General features: G+C 44.7%; 2 protein-coding genes across 4 annotated transcripts in view; one reads left to right on the top strand and one right to left on the bottom strand.

The window, feature by feature from the left end:
- The window catches only part of Fas1 (fasciclin 1), a 220711-nt gene that overhangs the window by 62032 nt on the left and 132537 nt on the right, over positions 1-26142 (bottom strand). For all 3 annotated transcript variants that reach the window (XM_070656682.1, XM_070656684.1, XM_070656683.1), the window contains exon 2: positions 21605-21740. In XM_070656682.1, coding sequence (XP_070512783.1) covers positions 21605-21740 — 136 coding nt within the window. The remainder of the gene's footprint in view (positions 1-21604; positions 21741-26142) is intronic.
- Positions 798-6139, top strand: Orc3 (origin recognition complex subunit 3). Its single transcript, XM_070656685.1, has 14 exons — positions 798-1147; positions 1624-1755; positions 1834-1954; positions 2145-2317; positions 2390-2547; positions 2636-2744; positions 2822-2986; positions 3057-3254; positions 3575-3691; positions 3789-4073; positions 4258-4491; positions 4961-5080; positions 5611-5678; positions 5914-6139. The coding sequence occupies exons 1-14, from the start codon at positions 1124-1126 to the stop codon at positions 6005-6007; spliced, it is 1998 nt and encodes a 665-aa protein (XP_070512786.1). The 5' UTR covers positions 798-1123; the 3' UTR covers positions 6008-6139.

The following is a 26142-nucleotide window of genomic DNA, read 5'->3' as shown; positions in this document are numbered from 1 at the left end:
ATTTTTATAGCGCGTCTCCCGACGAATTTTTCTTGTTGCACCGACGGAGTGCTTTATGCGGTCGTGATCGAGTCGCGCGGAGAGCGTATGTACGCCTTTCACAGGGCAATATCTCCCCGGCTTCGAGCCTCAGGTTCGAAGGGAGGCTCGGGCGAGTGTATTTTGTCCCGGCGGCTCGTGCCTTTCCGCCGGCTCTTTCAGCGAGAGGGAGACGCGGCGGAAGGGACGCTGCCCCGAATGATTAAGCTGCCGATCGATTCGCATTTATTTTCCGCCACCCTCCGCCCCCCCCGCCCGTCGCAAACGCCACCCACGCGATAGCGGGCGATGCGGTGCACAGGTGCTACGGCCGACCGCAAAACGAGAACAACTCGCGCAAAGCTGCTTGCGCATCGATTTATATCCCTCTCCCTCCGCTACCCCCCCGGGCCCTGTTCCCTTCAGCCCTGATGTCTCGTCTCTCTTTCGCTCTGTCCCCTTTCGACGTGGCCAAAATCCGGCTTCCGAACGTGCACGTCAGTTGCGTCTGATGAGGAAGAGCCGCGCGCGCTCGTTGCTCTATCAGATGTTTGTTCAGACCGCGGTGGAAACGACGATCGCGAATCCCGGAGAAAAACAGTTTTTTCGAATGTACGAAATAATTGCAACAAATTATAAAAATACGTAAAACACAAACTAAGTTCGTTAGTGACGTCCGAACAAATTAAAAGAAAACAAAAAAAATTAAAGATCTTACGTTCTTTAATTAATTAAAATTCAAAGGCTATCTTTTTAAGTCTATTATTTTTACAAATATATTTTTAATCGTTTCGCTTTGTTCTGCTGAGCCTTTGCGATCTCGTCGCGGGTGAGTACTTAAATCGTTTTAGCGGGAAGCGAGAGGCTTCGGCAATTGTTGTATCGATACATGGCGCCAGCTAGCGGCGCAAGATTATTTTCGTGCCGCGTGAACAGCTGCTGCCGTGCTGCTTGCCGCGTTAAGTTGGTCAGTTGTGGCCGCGCTATAACAGTGCGTGCGTTTACGCAGCGACTATCTCGCCTATCTTTCTCTATCTACGCGGTGAAGCCGCGCCGGTTTTAAGTGAATGTGCACCTGAAGTGTCCCGCTGATATCAATCGCAGAATGGAGAACGTTTCTCTGTCCAAAGTAAGTGATACGACACGTGCAACCTGTTGCTATCGTCGGCCTAACCTCAAAGTGCGAAAGTTGGCGCGCGGAAACGCCGAATGATGATTTATAGGCTGTCACTTTTGCACGTTTTGAAAATTTATCGGGAAACGCTCGTCGCCGCTCTCCCGCACCGATATCTATTCTTGTCTCCGATTACGTTGGTTCCTATTTATTTTTTGTTTTATTTTTTTTCTTTTAACATCGCCGGCAATTTTTTTTAAGACTTTAAAGTATTTATTTTTATTTTGCAATTGCAAATTGTAGATTAAATTTAATAAGAAATTATAATTAATTGTCGGAACGATTAATGCACGCAGGTTAGTTTGATTTTAATATTTTTTTTATTATTCGGCGTTTGTGGTAGTTTTTGTATAATTAATATTAATGCAGTTTAAAAATTGTGACGTAATAAAAAATTGAGAGATAATTGGAATATTGATTGTAATTTTTAGGGTGTGTTTGTTCACAAAGGAAGTTACAAAATTGGAAAGAAAAAAAGGAAAGTTAAGTCTCCGGATTATATTAATGAGCCCTGGTACATTGCATATAACGAAACTTGGGAATGTATCGAGCAGGCTACAGAGGTACAATTGCCAGTGTGTTATCCGGCTATAAATCTCAATGAAAGGCAAAATATCTAACAAAATATATTAATATTTCAGAATGTCAGATTGCAAATGTTCCAACAAGTTATATCGAATTTGGAGTCTTTCGTGTTGAAAATAAAAGCGACCCCGTTAGACGTATCGTCCCACGAAATAGCCACCGGTATTTTGTTAACAGGTGAAAATAAACGTTGTGTATTTTTGCAAAAGATCATATTTGTTTTTCCGAACGAAACGGATAACAGAATTTAATGAAAAGTTAAAATAAATGAAATAATTTTTCGAGGACGCGTTCTTTGATGGATTTTGACCACCGAGGGACTTCTCGTTTTGACAAATGTTGACGTTTAAACTCGTTAAATTTTTAGGAGTAAATGTACCCGATCACACGACACTTTTCGACACGATAGTGTCCAAGCTTGATGAAATAACGTCGTATGTAGCGGTGGTTTGGAGCAGAAATTGTAACAACTTGAAAAGTATAATCGAAGATACCGTGTATCAACTTATTCGTCAGAACGCAGCTAACAAATCAGAATTGGTAAGTCTTTCAATCGCGGTGCAACAAAGATAGGTGGTGTGATAATATTTTAAATAAATTTTTTGTTTGTAGGATGACGCTCCCGAAGTACGTAAAAGTCAGTGCACTATGCGTGTTTTGAAAAATTATTTTGCGGATCGTCATGATTTCGACGATCCCTTGGTTATTATTCTGCCGGATTTCGAAAGCTTTTCTACCAGTGTGTTGCACGACTTTATTTTGGTGTTGAGGTATTTTTGACCGGCATTTACCTTTAAAATTCGTTAAAACCTCGCGTTATGGACCTTGAAAAAATATCATGTGATAAATAATTTTCAGCTCGTACAGGAGTACATTGAAGTTCGTACTAATTTTCGGTGTCGCGACCACGTTGCACATTGTGCATAAATCATTGACGTATGACGTAACGTCGAAGTTGGTGGTTCAGGCAAGTTAAACAAAAACGTTTTCAGCGCAAATGTTTGCGCGAGATGATTTTAAATTATTCGCCGTTCATTTGTTTAGGTATTCTACACACAAACGCAAGTTAAAACATTAGCCAATGTATTGGAAAGCACGGTTTTCTCCACAAAGATTCCATTTAAATTAATCGGCCGCGCGTTTCAATTGCTGACCGACATTTTTCTGTTCTACGACTTTTCAGTGGACAACTTTATGCAGAATTACAAGGTAACGAACGATCGATAAAACTTGACAAATGAGCTGACATTCATTGATATAAATTACGAATGATTTTCAGATATGTATGATACAACATTTTTATGAGAACAATACGAGTTCTCTTTGCTGCCAGCCAAAAGATATAAAGGAGAGATTATCTGAACTCACTGACGAAAATATCGCCGACATCAAAAGTTTACCGTCCATTGCTAAATATTTGAAAGCGTCCACTGCAGTGAATGATGAGAATAAAGAGCTCAGCAACGAAAAATTCATGGTTCGCAATTAATTAACGGGAATTAAATAAAGCCAAAAAATTTATAGCTATTGAAAACTAAAGTAACTGAGGGAAACAAGCTTTTTAATTACTAGTTAATTTACGGTGGTAAACAAAAATTTAATATTAAGCTCATTGAGTTTTTTAATATGAAATGAAAACAGAAGAACAAACAATTTTTGATAGAAGTAAAATTTTTATAATATATTTTTGTAACTTTTTAAATGCGTTTCTCTTTGAAAGGAATTACTGACGTGTATAATTTTTCATACCTCATGCATTTCTGGATTTTCGTCTTTTAAAAGCTTTATTTGTTGCAGAAACTGTTGGAACAATTGCTAAATAAATTTCATAAATTTATGGATCAATTTTTAATTATTTTGAGATGTTTACACTGCCTGATTGATTCATTACCAGGGGCACCGATGGGCAAACAGGTATTATGGTGTTTTATTGATGCGAAATAAAATATAATTCGCAAGAAAGCGATATGCTGAATTAGAAATCGAAACAATGTGACAAATCATTTTCCAGTTACGAGAAGTTTATACCAAAGCAGTTTACACAAACGATCTCACTGAATGCCCCGAGTACAAAGAATGTTTGAAATTACTGGGATTTTTATCGAAGGAGGAACTTCTCCAGAAACTCGAATCCGTTCTGAAAATCGTTGAGGAATCCTACGATCCGGAAATAAAGAAAATTAAGACCAATCTCAACAATCACGTAGAAACGATTCGAGAAGCCAGTTTAAGTGCCGCAACGACTTCCGAAATTATCAGTGTGGAAGAGAAGCTTAGTCGTATGCAACTAAAGGAGGTTTGTGCGGAATCGAATTTTCTCAACTGCTCTTATTAACTTCTTATATCATCCAAGAAGTAAATATTTCCTAATCTTACGAGATTACGATAAAATGCAAAAGATATTCGCGATTTAAATATAAGAATCGTCTGTAAGATAATTCCTGGCTTTGGTTTAGCTTTTCAAGTATCCCTCTTTTCAGAAATTGCTCAAAATGAGCCAGCAACAATCGCGTTCTGCTTACAAGCAGGCGCAGCTCGACCTGATCGATTATCTGGACCGAAAAGTATTCTCCGTTTATCTGATCGATCCGAGTCGCGTGACGGCTCACGAGATATTTTGCTACAGCGATGGGAACCAGGCGAAACATCACATTCGCGGCTCTTTGCGGGCCGCCGTACACACAGGATTGAGCGATCCGCAGATGTATCTGGACGTGAGTGAAGAAGCTTTACACGAAACTTGTGCACGCGATTTCAGCTGGTTTTTCCGTTGCGCGCGTTTATCAAAGAAATGTACTCGAAAAATCGCACAATTAACTTGGACTTGTAAAATAAAATTTTTAATTAATACAAAGAGATAAATGCATGAAATATTTATGCTACTTTAGGCGCTGAATTAATATTGAATTTATAAAACACTTTGCGCCTCGAATTTACGAAACATACATGTAAATTTAATTGTTTTTTCTTTTTATTTAATTATGTTTCTTTCTCCGATCTATTTTTTGTCTATAGTTGCTCAGACTTCTTAATGCGGATATTCGTTATTATCTTTTTCTCTTTCTCGTGACACTTAATCTTTTATTATATGTGCGATTTATCGACGACTGCGAAAAAAAAATTTAGACTTATACGACTTTCGGTAGACCACGCGGTGCGGTTAATTGGCGACGTATATTTCAGTGCGACTGCTGCAAATTGGAAAACGACGACGACATTCCATGCACGCTCCCCGATCTGAGTATAATTTATAAGCTGCACTTGGAGTCCAGGAAGCTGATCAATATGTACGACTGGCTGCAGGTAACAATCCGGCCTGTGCTCATGTTTACAGGTTAATTCCTGTTACATTTATGGTCACGCACCCGGCCGGCCGTCTCGTGATTTTAATCGCCGCCGCCGCCGCCGCGAGTGATTCACGCGAGCACGTCATTGTAAGCAAGGTGCACACGAGGGGTGCCGAGTGCTTTATCGCCGGGCAGTTGTTAGGAACCCGGTAAAACGCTTCTCATGAAAATTGCACCGGCGAAAACCGTGCTCTCAGGTAACCCGAGAGAGGTTCAACGACGCCGATCGGAGATCTCGAGATATATTACTGGTCGCGTAATGCAGGAGAAATTAAAAATTTTCTGGGAGCTCGAAAAACTTTATAAAATTCTCCTTGATATGAAATTTAATACTCGCTTTTTTTTTATTTTTTAGGTCTCTAAGAGCTTGGTTTGTTAAAAATACTTTTTAATATATTTAATATATTATTCGAGTTTTCGTCGTTTGAATTTTAAGCATCGAGCGTAAGAATTAAAGAGTGCTTCACTTGATATATTTTCTCGTAGGCGTTCCTGACGATCGTTGATCCGCGGGCTCAGGCTACGGAGCAGCGCGACGTGGATCCGCAACTGCAGTATCCTTTACAAAAGTTTACGCGAGCGAGGTAGCGGCATTCGACGCGATTGGTACTCGTTGAGATTTGTCTTACCTGTGCCATGCCTTTGAAATTCATATCACGCCTTCTAACGCGAGGATCGTACCTTCCGCAGACGTAACTTCCGCGAACTAGATACCTCCGTAGTTTGAATAATTCGCACGTGTTATCTCGCATTTCATCATGTAGTAACTTATCCTTAACGGAGATTCAGAGCTCGGTTTACTCAAGCGGTCGCCGCTTTGCAGTTCCTCGGCTTCATCAAGACTTCTCGAAGGAAGACGGATCATGTAAAGCGCCTTACTTAGCAATAATATCGAGCGTTTGATTGTTTGTACAGCCCGCCTGCGCGACTCGTTTATGTGCGCGTCCTGTATATTTCTGAGCTTGCTCCATTTTTGTACCATTTGTATTAATAAATAAATTTATATTGAAATAAATGTGTATTAAAATGTGTTTCTACCCTGAAATTTAACTTCTTCAGTACACTACATATGTATGAATGCTTAATTTTTAAATTTTAATATCGCTGGCGAATAAAAAATTTTCGTCACAATAGTTGAAATTTTAAAGACTCTTGTTTGTTTAATCGCGCTGCGGATTTTAACCGAAATAAAATATGACTAAACTAAAAATTAAATCACTTTTTCAATTTTGAATACTCCGCGAAAAGATTTAATATTTATTCGTTGTTGCCGCGAATATTAATTTAACTATTAAAATATGAATTGCAACATTTTATGTATGCAACCAAACTCATAAAAAGAAAAAAAAAGAGAAAGAACAATGCACTGGGAATACATAGTGTACTTAAAAGTTTAATTAGAAATTTAAATCGAAACAATTAAAAATATATTATGCATCTAGAAATATATTACGCATCTAGAGTAGAACAAGCACATCTTTTTATTCGACTGAATATTTGTTATCGTTTTTTACGATTTTCCTGTGATCGCCGTACGATCGAGGCTTCCGTGTCCCGCATATTGATTCCGCCGTCTCTCAGAATCCACGGCGGAAGTTGTTACACGCCGAATCCATAGTGGAATAATTTAACGGCTTGCACGCATATTGATGATACCGCGTCCCGTATCTGCATAAGTTCCCCCAGCTGTTGCGATCTTGAGATACTTAAATCGCGGACAGATAGACACGCGGCTCTCCTCTCATTTCTCTCCGCCGGCATCCCGGGCTTTTGAAAATCCGCAATATCGATTACGCCGTCTTTGTGGCGGGGCGTTGAGCGTGCCGCGCGTTCCACGGGGGTGGTTGGGAAAAAAAAAGAAAGGGGGGAAAAAAAAAAAAAAAAAAAAAAAAATTTGGCCGTGAGCGCGCGTGGCAATCGTTTCCGCATTTTAACGTGGACGAATATCGATTAATTGGATTCCCGCTACGGCCTTTTTCTCGCCCGACGAGACACGGGTGGAAGTTAACATTCCGTGGCGACGACCTTTACTCTATCACTCTATGACGAGCAAAATTCATTGGCGCGTAAAAGAAATTCAGACCGTAAATTCTTGCGAGACTTTTAAAACGAGATCGCAGGCGTTCCTGCAATTGTCCCGGGTAATTAATTTCACCGGGACGAAGAAGAAGCGCGTCTTCTCGACGACGAATCGCGATTGACCGTAGTTACGCGATGCTGTTAGTTGATCTCCGTATTCAACGCGCATCGGGGACCCTTCGGTTTCTATTGCCCTCGCGAATGCGGCGATACTATCGGCTCTCGTTACACGTGCCATTACGTTGCCTCCAAGCACCTGTATCAATCTATTATCAGAAGTGCCGCGACGTAAGGGCGTTTATAGCGCGGGCGTTGCGGGAGAATGTTCGGACAAAGTCAAACAGAGATCTTGCGTGTCGTGGCCAATCGTAGAATAATACCGCATTCAAAGGGGAGTAACGGTGCATGAGAGAGGAGATTCGGCAAAGGTTATCGTTTGTGTCTTGATAGGGATGCTGCTCTTGGCATACAGCAAGTACGTTAACCCTTCGCCCACCTTTGACCTTTAGCAAGAGAGGCCGGGCCCAGGAAAGGGACGAGCTCGTCTGTGCACAGTATCCTTCGCTGTACCGATAGTAATGCTCGAGGATATAAGGTAGCTCCGGTGTCAAAGCAACGAGAGGGTGCGTGACGTATCTCGTAAGATTCCCCGGGAGGTATTCGCACGTGAAATTTTTTTTCGAAAATCAATTTTTAAAACGCGACAAATAATGACCAAGGTGCAACTATTCGAACGTCCCCCGCAGATCGTTATATAAATATTTAAAGAAATGTTTTTTAGATTCGGTAAAATCTAAAAATTAAGACTGATATCCGACGCGCCAAGATCCATATTAAAAAGCGACGCGGTATTCAAATTATAGGATACGAAATATTCAAAGAACGTTAAGATTCTCGAACGACCAGCGCGGAATCTGTATATACGATACAGTCAAAAAATTATATGATAAATACTTTAAAGCGAGAGAGAAAGAGAAGGAGAGAGAGAGAAGAATTTCGTTAAGTTCTAGAACAAAGGCAATAAAATTCAAATGCCACCGGTTCATACCGGAGAGCGTCAGAACACAATAATTCCAATGTCAAAGGAGCAGGAGTTCCACGAGTCGATTCCGCGGAGATTCCGAGGACTCAGTCTATTGGCCTCCGTGGAGGACTTGGGCTCGTATGCAGATGAATGGAGATACGGGCGCAGCCGCTTGCATATCCACTTTGCCTTTCACGTTGAGCATGAAGGCGGGATCGGACGACGACCCTATCGATTCGACGGTATACCGAAGGCCTCGCTCGGATTTGACGGCTGTCTTACATCAAACGAAACAACAAGCGAGATGGAACGGACTAGACCGGACGTACGTCGAAGATTATATAGATTCACGACCGTAACGTACGAAATGAAAGAAAAGAAACGGGAGATGAGCACGAGTTTTTATTCAGATCGATGGCTGAATTCGTTCGCAACATGTACGCTCTTTCAAAATCAAACCCAATCAATCTAAATCAAATTAAAAAAAAAAATAAAAAAAAAATAAAAAAGAAAAAGTTTAAACGTCAGATTGCTCGCGACATTAAAATGAACTCGAGTGCTTCGAGCCGCATGAATATTTTATTTTCTACGCGACTTACGCCCGACGTGAGACGACTCTTAGTAAGAGATAAATCTTTAAATAAGCCTTATGTTTCAATAACGCGAAATACGTAAAGTCTGTTCCTTCCTTCTTCCTCGCTTTTTCGCGTCTCGTGCGCTCGATCTTATCCGCGTCTCTTTTCTCACGGCTATCGATCGTCGCGCGGCGCTTCCGCGTTAGCCCCGAAGAAAAATCTATTTGCAAGAAAAATCTACGAGAGTCCACTTCTCTAACTCGACCGAACTGCAGATACGGGCCGGGAATCACTTTCCCGGGTCGAGGCTGCCTAACCTTTCTCGTAACCTTCGTGCTCAATCGACGGCGCGACCCCCGATATCCTTTCGGCATCCTCTTTAACTTGTCGCTATCGTTATATCGGATCTGACCCGGCGACGATCTACGGAGAAACTAAGTCTATCCTTTATCCCGGCTGCGCGCGCGAATCGGGTGTATATATTTTCCACGTCGCAGCGATTTCTTCCGTTTGAAGCGCGCAGTCCCTCCGGCGGGACGAAGCGAACGAAACTTTACGCCGGGCTTTTACTCGGCGAAATAACTCCTCCTTCTTCTCCATCATCTCTAAAAAATTACACGACTTCCTCTCCATCTGCTTTGGGTGGGTAAACGAATTAAAATAAGTTGACGGATTTTGCACTGCGTACACAATCCGTATAATTAAATTACTTATCTCTCTTTGAGATCGACGACCGGCTTTTTAAACATATTACTCTCGGTTCTCGTATTATTTAACGTTAATTTTATTAAACTTCTCGAAAAATTTTAATGCATTTTACGTTAAAAAAAAAGTTTCTCACGCTGCCGAATGGCGAGATCTCAATTAACGACGTGCAAGCCCGTACGAGGTTGCGGTTATTTTTATTTCGACGTGGCGAACAACGTGGCCGAAAATTTATGTAACACGCGAGAGTATCTTGGCAGGGGTGGGTATCTCGCGGATAAACGACGCCGAAGGGAGGGTTGCGGCGCCGCGGCCAACGGTGGCTGGTGAATACCTGCAATTACCAATTATAATTGCACGCGGGTTAATTGGTAAATACTGATAATAATCAACGCGCACTCGTCGATCAGCAGCTTGGGAGTCGACCGCATCGCGCGGCAATAAGCGTCGTTTTCCGCGTGCTCGATATTATGTATAGCCCGCCCTACGTATCGTATTTTTAACTCGTTTTCGCTGTGAAATGCAAACGTTATAAATATCAGACTTGGCAAGTTCTTTTTACGCGAGCTCCTCCCGGATGATTAGCTGATGTAACATTATTACGCAGAACATTCGTATTTATGTGACCGGATAAAAATATTCGTCTACGCTCGTGAACGTCGAGTACGAGAGGGAAAATAGAACGTCGGTGTAAATATCCATTTTTTGCATTAATTCTTAAATACGATTCTCAAACAGGCCATCATACCTTTAATACATGCATTCTCTACGTCTATAATATATGAACGCCAGACTTTTGTTTCATGTGCATTATTCAGCCACGCAGGTTTTTCAAATTAAACAATTCAAATCCATTTACCGGGCTTAGCTTTCGGTATGATTTTTATATGAATGTATATTGCTTTTCCAAATCATTAATATCAATATGCATAGTTTTCTTAATTTTTTTTTTTAATTTAATTAATTTAAATTAACTAAAATATTTATCTTCTTTTTAATCAATTTTTAATGCGAACTTCTCGCACATATGTTTTTTCGTGTATTCTTAACGACTGATTAATATAACTCCTACAGAATTATATTTAGGTAAAATTAAGTTTCGAGTAATTAAGGATTAATGCACGCGTAGTATATCTCGTAGAACAAATTTATACGTCGCAAGACTTTTATCTCACTTCGGCTTCTAAAGTGCTGCGACACACGGGCTTCCTCCGAGATCCGCGAATACCGTAGAAAACTACCCTCGGGTATCTCGAAATTTCTCGGCGCAGATGACTACATTTCCCACGGGAAGCGGTCCTCTTTCTCGGACTTATTTTCGTCCAAGATGAAAGGAAGCTGCGGTGGTCATAGAGCGTCGCGGGGAGTCTACGGGATCCTTAAGGGATCCTCGGCCGCCCAGCCGTTTTCCGACACGGAAATCAATCTCAACAGCTTCTCGTATCAATCTCCCATCGTACCTGAAGCACCCAATCACGTCGGTTGTCGGGGTGTCGTCCGCCGCTCGTCCATTTGGGAGGAAGTTCGCTTGAAAATCCTCGTGAGACACGAGAGACTACCCGATGACGGGAAGGAAGAACAATGTCTCCGCTTGAACCGTTTCCCGTCCGGACGAGCGGCGAATATATTGATTTTTGAATGAACCGGCCGTCCGAACAAATTTTCCACCGTTCAAAAGAGGAGAGAAGGGAGGGAAAAATGACAAAAAAATGTCGATTAAAAATACATTTGTTTCGCAAAATAGCTATTCCGCCGCGTTTTTTCCCTTCGGTGAAAAGAATTAAAATGGAATTTGAAAATATTCGTGAACTTAAAATGCGAAATCTTTTTATAAAGATTGATTCAAAGCCCGTCCGTAAATACGGGGGCACGTGAATGCAAATTGCGTGGTTGCAAGAATACCGAGCAATTTATTGAATCTTTGTCCGATAATTATCGATTACCGTTGTACAATGAGGGAATCAAAGAAATTGAATGCAATCTTAATAGGATGTCATAAACGTTACGTAATAAGAGGATTAGGGGCTCATTTTGCATGTGATTTCATATAAAGAGCAATCGCCGGATGATAACATTTATCATGAATGTATCATCAAAGGTAGCCACATTGCAGCATGTGCTCATTTGGTAATAGAATCAAACATTTAAACTCGTCAATTTGTATATGTAAATCGCATGAGATTAATACAAAATAAACGGAAGTAAACGAATGCGTTGAATATAAAAGCATACGTGTCTATAAATCGCATTAAAAAAAAAGAAAGAAAAAATTTAACATTAGAAAAACACACGAAACTTACTTTTACTAATTTTAATTATTATTAATTAATTAACTGTAGGTATATTATCCAACGTAGTACTCCGACGATGTTATCGAAGGTTTAGTTACTACTTCATACTCGCGTTTTGCAATGTCCTGCTTTATCGCATTCTCATTTATCACGCGTAATTAGATGCAAAACAGTGACGTAAAAAATGATCCGGCAATATTAATGTGACAGTTATGAATATGTCCTGCTCTGATTAAGTCGCTAATCGATCTACTAATCTACTATAAAATTAATAAATCCCGACGTGATGCACGCGCGGCGAAATGAATGGAGCGTCATAATTTAAAATCGATACCGGCATCGGAGTTCGCGGGTCACAAAATAGATTCGTAACATTACAAGCTGCGCTAATTAATGTCAACCGCTCGTAAATTGTGTCGCGTTTTATCGCAACTTCTCGCGACGCTCAATTAAATTTTCGCAGACGCGCAAACAAATTGCCGGCAACGTAAAAATACGCCCGCACGTGTAAAAAATATGCGTCGAAATGCACGTCGTAATTTGAGACAAACGTGTGTTTTTGCACGCCTATTCTCGCAATTTATATTTAATAAATACGAACAAATATATTCGCTTTCATACTACCGTACGTACGGGGAAAAAAAACCAGGAGAAAGATCCTTTATTTATATGAAATTTTTCTCTCTCTCTCCCTCTTTCTCTGCAAAATACGATCGAACGGATCGCAGTTTACGGCGATAAGCGCGATATTTCTTTAATAATCGCAATTTATATGACACGAGCACGTATTTGCGCGAAAGGGTTAAATCTGCCGTTACTCCACACGAGGAATAAACATATGTCACGACGATTACACGTTATCTCGCGGTAGGGGGAGAAGGGGTAGGGGAGGATCGTTTCATGAACGTAAATCCTGATAGAAGTCCCTGTGCTCCGAACCCGACCCCTCACGCTTGTCGCCACCCACATCACCCCTTCGCGAACCCCGTTATTGCGATTGAGTGCGGCCGACTACCCTCGTGTCGATCCTCAAGCGTGTCAGAGACTACGACGTTAATGCACGTTGTCACGCGTAATTATGACTCAGAGCCGAATAATAATGCGGCTATATACGCCGTGGGGGTCGCAAGGAAAATGCAGGATCGAATGCGGGCCGAGTAAATATTACCGTGTTCGCGGTTCACGGTGAAAGTGAGACCCTCGAGATGCGGCGATTCTTCGGCAAGATTTTCGGTAATGCGATCGGCGATATTGCGAAATAATTTGCCGTTATTACGGGCGCTCGATGTTACCGCGCGGCGGAGTCCAATAATTTTCTCCATTTAATTTCGGACGGATTTGCAAGCGCGTCAAGCTGGGACCGGCGTTTATCACAATCACGGGTACGCGCGCTGATGAGATTCCATGTATTCTGTCATACGATAATTTCCGCGAAACAGTAATGCACAGAAGTATCCGGGCTCCGGTGTAAAATAGAGAGATAATCCTTACTGTACATCATAATGCAGATATTATCGCCCGTTCATTTGCGCGGCCGGGTATTTTCAAACGGAATCGCTTTGTTGCACCTCGCATAGAACGTCACAATGTAGGGCATGGTCTTTCGAATTTGCATGTAATAATCGCAAGTGGCAATCAGCGGAATTGTACCGCGAAATGCAAATAATAATTAAATGTTGCGCGTGATATTTTTCTTTCTTCCAATTTATTAAATTCTCGTTATTAACGGTATATACTTCGGCTGCTGCCGTTTATCGCGGCGCCGATAAAATAATAATCGTGCACTTCTTCCAAATTCAATCGCTTGAAAGCACGATAAAGGCGCTTACGCTTACCAATCGATCGCGAAACATATAAAATACGTAATCGTTTCCGTCCGAGCTGCCAGCCGTCATCTTGTCCTCGATCAGCTTTGCGGACTAAGTTTCCCCGCGGTGCACGAGTAATTTGCAATTGGCTCGGCTCGATTCCCCGCGCGCGGGCCCTTTCGGCTAATTTCAATTAGGGATAATTGATTGCTTTACACCCATCGTTCCGTGCTCGGCCCGTCCTCTTTGTCCGCGCACGACGGGAGGACCATTTCGCGACGGAGGCGCTCGTCGAGAATCGAAAGACGGAGCGAGATACCAGGTTTAAAGAAAAGAGAGACAGAGAGGGAGGAGGCGTGACGGGGACAGAGCGAGCGGGGGATATCTCCTTCAACAATTGAGGGTCCGAGCGGATGAGGAATGTAGGTGGAGAAGGAATCTAATCGCATGCGGTCCATCCCCATTCAGCCGTCCGATTCAACTACCATCGCGCAACCGGCCACCGTGAAGGATACCGGCTCCTCTAATTGTCGGTCATCGATCACTCGATGATCGAGCGTACGCGGATAGGTGGAGGATTAAGATATCTCGGTCTAATTCGTGATCTCTTTCTTGCTCCTCGCGAGGTTTAAATGTTTTCGCGTGCGAGCGCTTTAAGAATGTAAGCCTCGAGTTCGCCTAACCGTAGTCACCCCGAGGACGAGTTTCTATATCCGGCTGCGACACCCCTTCAAAGCCCGCGGCGCTCTCGCGATTGCAATGAAGAAAATGTTTGCGCGAAGGAAACAAGGAATTAAGGGGGGCGGCGCCGCTTTATGCGAAAACTCCCCTTTCTTCCGCGTATGCAAGTCGCCCTCGGCGAGAAGAGGGTAGATTGCTCCGACTCGGCGCGGCGGAATAAAATTTTATTCTGATAAGGGACGAGGAGAATTTTTAATATCTCTATACATCTATATTGTCGAAATATTTTCAGATATTCGTTTAATTTTTATGTCTTTGATTGGGTTTTTTTTTTTTTGATAGCCGTGGGCCTTTATAAATATTACGCTATGTCTCCCTCGTTACCTCTTTCAAATACTCGTTTTATTTATTTTCCTAATCCCCCGCGTCATTCGACGAGCGTGTCGGAGATTTTATTTATATTGCCGCTGTGTTATTGCCGCCGTGCGCCATCGGGAGACGCGCAAGAGGGCTGGCAGCCTTCATTAGGTCTTCTTCGCATCTAATCCAACTTGAATGCCGGCGTCGTGGGGTAGAGGCAGGATTGTACTTCCCGCACGATACCCCTGGGTATTTTGTAGTTATCCTAGACACGAACTACCTCGAGCCGCTGACAGATAAGCGTCGTTCGCGCGCGCGACGCTCTCTCCGTTTCACTGGTTGATTAATTGAACAGCCTAGAAATGACGCCCGGTAATGCTTCAGCCGACCTTTTCGTCGAGTGCGTTAAAGCAGATACTTCAACGTAGAAAAAAAAAAAAAAAAGAGCGACGTTCGTGAGGTTATCAGTGCAGACGAGACGTCGTCCGCACCGTATCAGCGCCCGGTGATAACAAATGCGCGAGCAGATTTCTGTTGCGAAAATGCGGCCAATTTATTTCCGTCGTCGCGACACGAACGCGCAGCCTCTGTACGTGAGCGCGATGATATCGTCGGCTCCGGGCGTTTGCAAAGAGAAGAAAAAAAAAAAAGAACTTTACCATAATTACGCCGTTCCAAGCGCGGGTTGTCGTAGCCGCGCGTGAAAATACACGATGCACCGATTGCATTCTGCGTATAATCAAAGCAATTAAAGTAACACGAGTATTACCCGATTTGTCTCTTTCGTTCAAGACGATGGTTCAATTATTTTATTTTATTTTATTTTTTTTTAAGTCAGCTGCTTATGGCTTCAATCACGCTTACGCGAAACGAGCTTTATCAACGGTGGATGAATATTTTTTTTTCTTTTTTCACGGCAACTCGTTAGAATTCGCAGGCACACGGCGGCGCTTGGCCGGTTAGGTTACTTAATTATAACGTAAATCGCGCGGCCGCGTCCGTAACAACCGACATTAGATGCGAAAGCAATTAGGAAGAAGTTTACGGGTGGTGCGACGTCCCGCGTGGCGTACTCCTCTCGGAAAGATTTTAATTACAATCCGTAAACGCGGCGAACGGCCCGTTGCATTTAAGTCCCGTTTCATTATCGCGCCCGACTCGAATGTAACTTTTTCGCCGTCTTGGCATTTATATGACATAATTAAGGTTTTTCCGACACGACCTGCTACGACGCTAACACTCCGACCTTTTTTCGCGCCTCGCCTCCCGTCGTCGTCGACGTGTTCTCGCATTTTGCCCGGCCCGCCAGGAGAAAGAGACGCGCCTTCGTTTCGCCCGACGCGAGAAACGTGAATTCTTGCATTTGAAAAATTATTACACGAGACGATTCATCCCGTGACCCTTATCTTAATTGGTTTAAACTCGGCCGCCGCCACGAGGAACAGATTGGAATTTCTGGCGGCGCATGCACGATTATGCCGGAAGCGTACACGCGATAAAACGTTGCGGAATTAAACGAGATTAAAATCTGTAGGATTACCGCCACATCAAAGCGACCTTTTCTTTTTGCTGAATCCGCGGTACATTGAAATCTGTCGCAATTTTAATCTCCCTCTCTAATGAAAATATGCAGATAAAGCGGTATAATATACTTGCAAATATTATGAAAAGTATAATGACGTATAATTATATATATACTGAACATGTATGAGAAATTTTTTTTTATCACAAAGTACCAAACGTTGCCCGCAAACGTGCTACGTCTCTCACAGCGGACAGATCGAGGGACGAAGATTAAAAGTGCGAAATTACCGCGGCACTTTAAAGGCACGTGTCCAAATGTGAATCTCGATTAAACGGCAATACGGTCGGGGTAGAGAAATATATTATATTTCTTTAATCTAATCGACCGCTATTCTCAGAAAGTTATCGGAACAGATTATCGGATCTGTTCGGAAATCAAGCGGCTTCTCCCTCACCTCGGAATGCACGCCGCGCGTCTCCCTCCATTAATTCTCACGACCGACACTCCGGCGTGATTCAATAACAGGTCAATAATAAACTCGATCAACGGGAGGAAGCGGCGGCGAGGTCTCTCACCCTCGTCGCTCGCGGATTCCAACAGTCTCCGACAAGACAAACGAAGGCCGCCCCTTTCCTGGCCTGTGGCTACGAGATGTGTCGCAGACGCCTGAGCGGCTTGTACCTCCGGCACGTAGAGTACAGTGTAACCAGCCCTCCCCCTCGCCTCCTCGTTGGGACTCGCTCAAAGTTGTCGGCACAGACACGAGCATACGGTCGCGCGCGCGTACACACACACAATTTTGGATCCCGTCGTCCGCCGCCATCGCCATACCCGGGCTATACGGCGTCTTTAAGTTTCGCACAAAGACCGGAGGAGCAGTTAAGTTACCTAGAAGCCAGAGTTCGCACCGTCCTCCTTTGTCATGCCTCCCCCTCGACCCACCCAACCCCGGCCGATTCGCAGGCAAGCCACTGCCTCTCCTCCGAGTCCTCCTCGCTCGCTCCACCGTCGACTTCTCCCGTCCCCAAGGCGGCGAAGTCTTTAACTTTCCGCGACTAAATTTACCGGTAGTCGAAATACCCACTATTGTCACCGTCGCGTGTCACGGCGCGGATGAAGAAAAGTGCCGGCGATATCTCTGTGCGCTCGACGAGGAACGTTTCGCGAAGATAATAACGCGTGTCCCAATGAGAAAAATTCTACGCGGCACACGTGCGAGATCGGGAGATCAAAAGTCTAGCGGAAAGTCGAAGATGATCTGAAATTTGTCCCGTTTTCTTTTTTATTTTTTTATTTCGATCGAATTTCAATTTTTATCGGGGAAAATTCAACGGAATCACTTCGCTGAACGTGTGTCACGTAGAAATGCTCTCTGCTAACTTCGCGCGACTTCACCAACACCGTTTTGCAGGGCATTATCTCGCCACAAATGTAACTTTACGGCGGCGTGCGAGTAGCCCGCGCTGCCTCTGCGCGCCGCAACTGTGGTTGACCTGCACGCCTTAACTCTTTGCCCAGCCGTCCCACGTATTTAATAGGATAATGCCAAGCGGTTGCTCAGCTATTGTTTTCGCAGTTGCATTCATATACCCGTACGCGCTACATCCCTTTCGCGTTCTCTCACGTGAATTTGTCGTCGCAAACCACTTCCATCCAAATCTTACGATAAGCCCGAAGCGAACTCGGATCGCTCTACGAGTCGCACTGATTTCATCGGGCTATTTCAATATGCATTTTATCGCGGAATCAATTTTTCTGCGCAAGATGTTGCACGTCTCTCAAATATAAAAATCTCGTTAGGAGCGGTAAATTAAAAGTGCCTCAAGAATGCACAAGTAAGACGCGGATTACGTTTCGTTCAGTCGTACCTAATCGTAGAATAAGTTCTCATTAAAACGCTTCGCTTCCGAGATTCGACTCGGGGGGCGAGAGATCGGCCGCGGGATGAACGAGAACGAACGCGGGCGAAGGGGGCGCATTCGGGACGGAGCTGAGTGGAGGCCGACGAGACGGCCGGGCGAGAAGTGAAATGATAAATTAAACCGACCGCAGTAACGCTCGGCCGCAAAACAACCCGGGTTAAGCTGCGGAATTATGAAAGTTCCAAGACTAATTGTGAAACTTTTCGCGATGTACAAAATTGCCACAGACCCTCGGACGGGAGACGAACGCGGCGAAGGGGTCAGTCATTTTCGTTGCCGGCTGAAGGAGAAGTGGGTGCGATGGGCGCCGACTTGACGAGATAAAGAGAGCTTACCCCGCTCGGTACTCGGCCGAGAAATAAAGGGGGACGGTATTCGACCTCTCGAGTTTCCCCGTCTGTCTGAAATCTTCGCGCGAAAGAAGGAAACCCGAATCGCGCGTTTGTCCGAAGTTACTGTCGAGTAAATTGTGCCCAAAGTCAATTCGCTGTGAATTTGACTTGGGTTTATTACCGCGAGTCGACAAGAAAGAGAGCGAGAGAAAGAGAGAGAGCGCGTTAAAGAAGTGTCTGAAATGTGCGGAGACTAAAGGCGCGGATTTAAAACGTCGGAAACTTAAGCGGCTAAGAAGTTGCGAGCGCAAATATCTCGGACCGCGCGAAATTCTTCTTTGTAAGACTGCAACAAGCGGTTTGCGACGCACGACGATAAAAGGGGGCGTGATAAAAGCGTCATTTTCCGAAAGCGAGGAAGAGGATCGCGCGATTATCGTTTTCTCGCTGGTTATCATCGAGCAAACACGTAATTTCGAACAGCAAATCAATGCAGTTCGCAGGGTCTCGCGTAACTATCGCCCGTCGCTTTCTCGGGGAAATCGCAAGCCGACGTCCTTTATTTACGCATCACGGCAGCGAGCGAGCAAGGGGGCGTATAGCGGAGCGAAGGGTAGGATAATGTAATTCTTGACAATCTCTTTCAAGACGCGTCTCGTAAAAAGTCTTTTGCACGCGGTAATCTCGTTCGAGCTGTTTGCTCTTCAATACGTCGCTCGGGCGTAGACAAAAAAAAAAAAAAAAAAAGAAAGATGAGAGAAGGGTAAGGCGCAGCGATTCGACGAACAGTCGACGAGGAATAAAAGTAGCGGCTCGTCATCGCGGCCGCCGCTTCTTCCTACATTCTTCCGCCGTCGTTGCAGCTTCGCGAGAAAAAAACGCCCCGGGCCGAATAACATTGATCCACTGGCGGCTCGTGTCAACGGAGTCGACGACCTGACGACCTTTGATTATTTAGTTCGAATGGTTCTCACGGTGGTCTCCGAGGTAATTCGACGGGGTAGCTCGCGACGATGTGTCCTCCCCCGCGGGGAGACGGATTTAAAGAATAAGTAAGAATACATTGTTGATATCTGCGGAAGGAGCGCGTCATTTTTATACTTTTATCGCGACGGGCGTGATTTTATCCCTCGAAAAAGAAGCTTCTCCACCCGGCGTTATTCCGCTCAGCAACGAGCCTTCAATCAACGATTTCCGAAGTGAGGCATTAATTAATTTCTTTTAAAATTCCGCATATTCTTGCGCCGCCGAACGGGCGATAACGACCGTCACTTGACGAGGCCGCCGCAAAGCTCGCGTAATGTTGCTACCGTCGTTGCAGTATGAAACGCTCGTTTGCCAGGCGCGAGGGTCCGCGTGCGGTTTAGCCGCGCAAATCGGATTAATTATTTCCCGACGTGGCCGGCTGCGGCCGAAGGCGCGGCCCTTTCTTATCGCTGAGTTTAGCGTAAGCGCCCACAAGGCACGGCAAGCGCGCGTCGCCCTGTATGGGACGTGTTTGCCTTCGGGGTCTTCGTCAAGATCGATGGCGCCGTGCCACGGCGCGGCGCCGATGCGACTATCCGTGTAAGCGGCTGCCACCGGTGCCATCCCGCGCGGCAGCGCAAACATTGCACGTCGAAATTACACACCGCGCGACATCGCAAACACAACGCGGACGCGAAGACGACGCGGGGCGGGACGGGGCGAGACGAACGAGGGTGCGCCTAACGAGGCCCGTCGTCGCGTTTACCATAACCCGCTAAGGATAATAAGGATTTTGATTGAGCGGCCTGTTTGCCACGTCCCCATTGATTAAAGACGATCCCGCGATACGCTTTTCACGACGCGGCTAAGCGAGATAAAAAGCGCGCGCGCCATCACACACTGGCACTGCTAGGTTCTCTTTTATTATTTTATTTCTTTTTTATTTTTTATTTTAATTTAAAGCGCGAAGAATTTATTAAAATTAAAATTCTACCTTAAAGTCTTGATTAACGAAACAGCTGAATGGAAAATACGGTAAGCTGTTCACTGCTAATGATCTTCACTCTTAGCTCTACGTGCTTTTTATTCAGCGCGACAATTCCTCTTGCCGAGGCTCAATTTAGAAGTCCGTGTACTTTGATACTTATCGATGAAATAATAACCGAACGCTGGAAGAGGGTCTATCTCCGAGTCTCCTCGGAATGAGAGCAATTTCGCGAGAATGCAGCCGCTGTGCGCGAACTCGCTTCGATTTCCGTTTGGCGCACGATAAAGTGCAACAGGATGCATTAACGTGAACAGATTCTGACGCATTGGCTTGCTGACGCCGCGCGATATTAGTCAGCCGCGTTCAATCGCAATAACGCCCTTCCACCCCGCCTTTCTGCCGGAGATCTACATCGATGAATGCCCAGCGGACGTTGAACGGTCGTAAATGCGGATACGTTGATAACGGATTGCCGACTATCGCTCTCCCTCTCTCTCTCTCTCTCCCTCTTTCTGTCCCTCTCTCTGTTACAGTCGCGATCATCGAAGAAGCTCTGAACAACGAAAGTGCGTAAACGTCCGGCGTGTATCGAATATATCTTTCCGATCTGACGCGGCTTTGCAGCATCATTCTAACGACGGATGCATTACGGATGCATGCGCGCTCGTCCGTTTGTCGGAGATCAAAGGGTGTAATATTGAAACCCGACTCGGCGGAGTTAATGCACTCCGGCGCGCGGAAACTGGACGGAGGAAGAAAATAATGCAGATGCGGGGCGGCGGTCCTCCGCCAAACCGTGGAAATTGAGTTTTTCCGCGGCCGTGTCGAGAGAATTTTTCCCTGCGCGGGAGGAACAGCCACGGGTCCGGTTTCCCGGGGAAATGCCGCGCGATGAAATAGCGCGGAGGCAACAAAATTTTCCCGATTGTTTGCCAGTCGTTCGTAATTTTTTTCAACGGTACTTTAATGTCGCGTGACGCTAATTTCTTCCCTTTGTTAGGCTTTATCAAAAGCCAATTTGTGAAACGCGCTTTCAGACGTATCTCCAGTTTTTCGTTGCAAAGAATATAGATTTACTTTGATTATTAATATTTTATAATTATTAGTATCATTCCATGGCAATAAATTGTTACTTTTATATTGTTTTAAATCGCTCCCGAAATAATTAAAAATGTATATCTACTTCTACTTAAGCTGTCAAAGTAAATGTAACGTTCTACTCACACATGTGGTACAGAACCAAATTCTTCGTGCTCCCGTTGTACTTCTGGAACGCTCGGTTGGTGGGTGCAAACACGGTCACGTGGCGGTACGTGAGGGTGGTGTTCGCCACTTGACTGGCTTCGAGAAGCTGATAAAACTGTAACAGAAAGAAAATACCGTTTTATAATCTGTTCGGCTCTCGTGTCTCTGCTAATCGGCGCCGCCAATTAACGGACATGCGGCGGAGAAAGCGAGCGGGACTCGCGATATGACGTTCCACGTTTCGCGCACCCTTCGCAAAATCAAACAATCTCTCGCCGCGCACAAAAGGGCCGGGGCTCGCAGGCGGTCGTTAAATTAATAATCATCTCTGCATGATAAAGCAGGAAACGAGCCCGGAACGGGCGATCGATTCCGCTCTTCTGACGTCGAGGCTCTTACGCGAACCCTTCTCCCGCGCGGCGTACAAAGATAAGAAGAAAAAAGAAAATCTAAACCCCAGCGGGAACATGCCCCGAGCAATTCGCATCAACAGGGATTAAAGTCGTAGTTCACATCGAGTTGCGAGCCCGGGGTTCGACGAGCACGCGCGCTAAAGCATTTAATCCAACGTGTCGGTTGAAATTTTCCGAGGACTTTCATCTCCCGCGGTAGCCGCGGCACAAAGGAACCTCGTTAGTTATCAATGGTTAATTAGCCGGATGTAAAGTCCGATCTACCGGAGGGTATTACGAAGTCACCCCTCCTGTTGTACCGGGTTCGCCTCTTTCAGCTGGGCATCTCGTCGCCTGGGAGTTCAACTGGGAGAAGGGAACAAGGGAGAAGGGGGGAGGGAGGGAAGAAGGTAAAAAGCATATCGCGAAAAACCGAAAACTACTTGGCTGCTTAGCGCGATATTTTCGTATTTCTCGAAGCGCGCAATAAATTACCGCGTAATTGTAAGAATTGCTTTGTCGATTTTGTGCCAATTAACAATAAATTTTTAGCGTATCGTAATAAATTTATAAACCTACGATAATTCCCGTTGGCATTTACATGTAACGTTTTTTTTTTTTTTTTTTTCGAACGCGCACAATTCGCTTCTGGATAGCAGTGAAATAAACTCGTCTGCATTAGACGCGGAAAGTATGCCGAATAGTATGATAAAACCTTGCGCCGCCGTCCGGCTTTGTCGATTTTATGATGCGTATGGTATTCGAACAAGTTTCACCGCACAAAAGCGTCGCCGAGGCTTCCGATTCTCGTAAAACTCGGCGCGAGTATCGTAAAAACGCGATTATTTCGTCCCATTGGTTGAAACTCCTGCACTGCCGAGAGAACTATGTCCGCACTCGGCTATAATAAACTGCTAAAGTTTCGTACGCAGAAGAGGGCTCCCCCGTTTTCCTTGCCGGTAATTTTTCCGCCGCGTACACGACCGCTGTAATACGCTCAATCTTTCTTCAAGTCATCCAACTTTGCAGGGAGTTAATAGAGTCATTTCGCATTTCGTATTTCTCCGCGTCTGCAATCCACATTCAAATTATCTTACATTTGGCTCGGCATTAAACGCACTTTGTATACCATTCATCTTCTGCAATGCCGTTTTTACAATTTATTAAAGAAAAAAAAAATTACTAAAAAAAATGTTTGGTTTCGACAAGGAAATCAATTTCTTTCAATACTGATCTCGTCTCTAAATCGCACAAGGCTTCAAAGCGTTACTTGTGCCGCCGGTCGTGGACCGGTTTGGCGGATTTACGAATTATTGAAGCCGTAAGTTTCCCTAAGTCTGTGAACGGCATTGTCGGAGGCGGGAAACTTTGTTACCACGGTCATATATGCTAATTAGTACACGTTGGGATAATTGGTAGGGAGATTCGGAGCAGGGTCTATTAGTTGCATCGGCCGGCCGACGGTGCCGGCAGGAAATTTCTGATTAATTAATTTAAGCAGTACGCGAAGGTGCGGTCCATTTAGTTTCTATATTCCATGGTGATCGACGTCGCGATGTATAAATTAAGACCGAAGTCAAATACGGCGCGACGCAGCCAGGATCTTACGTTCGAGGATTCAATAAACACCGAACGAAATTCGCGAAGACGATAAACAGGACATCTTTTTTCATTTCTTGGGCGATAAGGAGGGGAAGGGGCCTAGTTCAATTCTCATTAAGGATAACGGCGACGCGAGCCCAATTTGTGAAAAATAATGGTGAAACATGGTTGCGACCTCCTTTCTCTCCCCTCGCCTCTTATCCTCGCGGCGCTCTCTTATCCCCTTCGCCTCCCTTTAACGAAGCTCTTGAGTAATGGAGACATGTCGTGACTCCCGGCAATTAATGCGAGCTGCCTCGTCGAGGCGAGCCCGGTAGACCGACGGGATTGGTCGGATGTAGTAGACAAAAGGAGAAAGGAACCGGGCGAAAACAGCCCCGTGGGTAGAAAAAGGTATCCGCTACGGTAATCGAGACGGTGTGTCGATTATTCCAGTAGACAGACATTTTGTCGAATTAAATTAAATACAAACCGTTCTGTGATTCTTAACAACTCAAATTACGTAAAATAAAAAAAAACTACGTTAAGATCATTAATTTTAATACTCGACTTCTTGGGACCGCCTCGCCGCGAAGGATTAACGAACGCTTTTAAAAATATTTAAAGCACCTTCCGTCCTCATCGCAATACTTTTTTTTTTTTCTTTTTTACGCTCGGACAGAGTCCTTAATTCCTAAAAAGAAAAAACAACTTCTGCGCGCTTTGACGGTCAAAATAAACCGTTTCGTGAAGCATTTCCATATATGTATTCGCGCTCGAGTATATTTATCACTTTTACTAACGAGGCTCTCGGTACCTACGCAAAAGCGGCGTTTAACGAGCGCACGTCGGGTACATGGTACGATATTATGTATTATTAATACAGACAAACATTCGCATTAGTAAATGTTCCGTTTTCGCGTTTGTGCCTCGACGAATAAAAATGATGGCGCGACGTCACAGCGCGCGTTGACGGGTTAAACAGGGAGATAAACGGATTCTGGTGAAGCGTGGCCGCGCCGAGTCGGGAAGCCCGTAGCATCGGAGCGAATCTGAACTATGGAAATTAAATTAAATCGCACACCAAGATATATTTTCTATTTTATCTCCTCCTTTTTCCACCCCGGCACTATTTTATCGCATTCACGTGCTTTCGAAATATCGCGCGCGATCAGAAGATAAATTCGCAGCGACGTTTGCCGTCCCGTAACAAACGCAATATTGTTATCCCCGTGCTTTATTTTCCAACCCCTTCACTCTGCAGCGGTACCACCCGAGAGCAAAGTTCGCCGAAGGGTCCGCCGTTAAATCCAAATCCCCTGTATTCTTTTTTTTTTTTTTTTTTATTTGAAATCACAAATCGGCCCACGAAAATCCAGCTTTTGGCGTAGATTTATGCCGCCGCGCTGAAATTACGCGTAATAAATAAGCGAGACAGGAATCTTAATGCTCCACGTCTTAATTCATGTCTACGTTTCAACTCTCGAGGCGTTTTATCTCACGACACGTATCAGCGGGGTATTATGTTACCGGTTATATTCGCTTAAGCTGCGCGTGCTCGCTATTTTTACTATGGCAAAATATTTAATGAACACCGGCCGTATCTCGCTTGTATTGTAGTTATTACGGGGCGCTTATCGGTGGACACTGATGTAACGCAGCGAAAAGAATAATAATTACTTTAACTCTCGTACACCGCGTCATTACATCGCGTAACAATAAGCGTTGCTCGGTAATCTGACGATCAGCCGGATACAAGCCACCGAAATTGGTGATTTCCTCGAGTGGCGTCGATTCTCGAACTCTCGGACTATGCGACATTTTCCCTCTCCCTCGTAATTTAACGTAATTTTTCTCCTTTCGTCATCGTTCACGGTTCCCAATCTCGTTCGTACGCAACGCCGTTGGTCCGTCACGTCGTTTCGAGTCTTCGCCGCGTACGCAATGAAGACTCCCAGGTTACGCGCGTTCGCGTAATTACTTTTGATTATAATCAACGTGGAGAACGTGGAATAAGGGAAGAAACGCGGAGTGGCGCTCCGCGTTTTTACGAGCGCGGTTTTAATGCGGCCGGGGATCGAGTTGCGCTCCACCGTAAGGTAGAGAGAACGGAATTTAATTAACGTGAACACATGTCGAAAACTTGTCCCGCTTCGTTTCGCCGAAATGACGGCTTAAAAAAAATTATTCACAGCCGTGGAAACAAGGGGACGGATTTCGATTCGCGGCAGGCGGCAAAAAGCGAGGAAATATCGCCCGGAAAGCGTTGATCAAGAGCGCTGGACCGTAAACCGTGCATCATCCCCGAATCCATTACGATAATAAGATGTATCGGGGGATGATTCTTAAACCTCGTGCGTCTCTGATCGCGCGGGTAGCTTATCGCCGCTTCTCTCCCTTTTATTGTCCGTGCACCCTCGACGAATAACTGAACGTTTATACGAACGACTGAACTTTCATTCGCCGCGGGAAGTAGACGCGCCTCGTCGTTTACGAGTCAACGATATCGTCATTCAGGCGAGAGCCTCGCGAATTACACTCACG

This window comes from Cardiocondyla obscurior, linkage group LG05 (genome assembly GCF_019399895.1).
Source record: "Cardiocondyla obscurior isolate alpha-2009 linkage group LG05, Cobs3.1, whole genome shotgun sequence".
Classification (NCBI taxonomy): Eukaryota; Metazoa; Arthropoda; class Insecta; order Hymenoptera; family Formicidae; genus Cardiocondyla; species Cardiocondyla obscurior.
This window is presented reverse-complemented; position numbering and strand designations above follow the sequence as displayed.

What these genes read in the sequence shown, in the direction of transcription:
- Orc3 (XM_070656685.1), top strand. Translation starts at nt 1,124, where the DNA reads ATGGAGAACGTTTCTCTGTCCAAA. An exon ending in GTATCGAGCAGGCTACAGAG is followed by an intron (nt 1,756 to 1,833) that starts GTACAATTGCCA and finishes TTAATATTTCAG; the next exon opens with AATGTCAGATTGCAAATGTT. An exon ending in TCAGCAACGAAAAATTCATG is followed by an intron (nt 3,255 to 3,574) that starts GTTCGCAATTAA and finishes TATTTGTTGCAG; the next exon opens with AAACTGTTGGAACAATTGCT.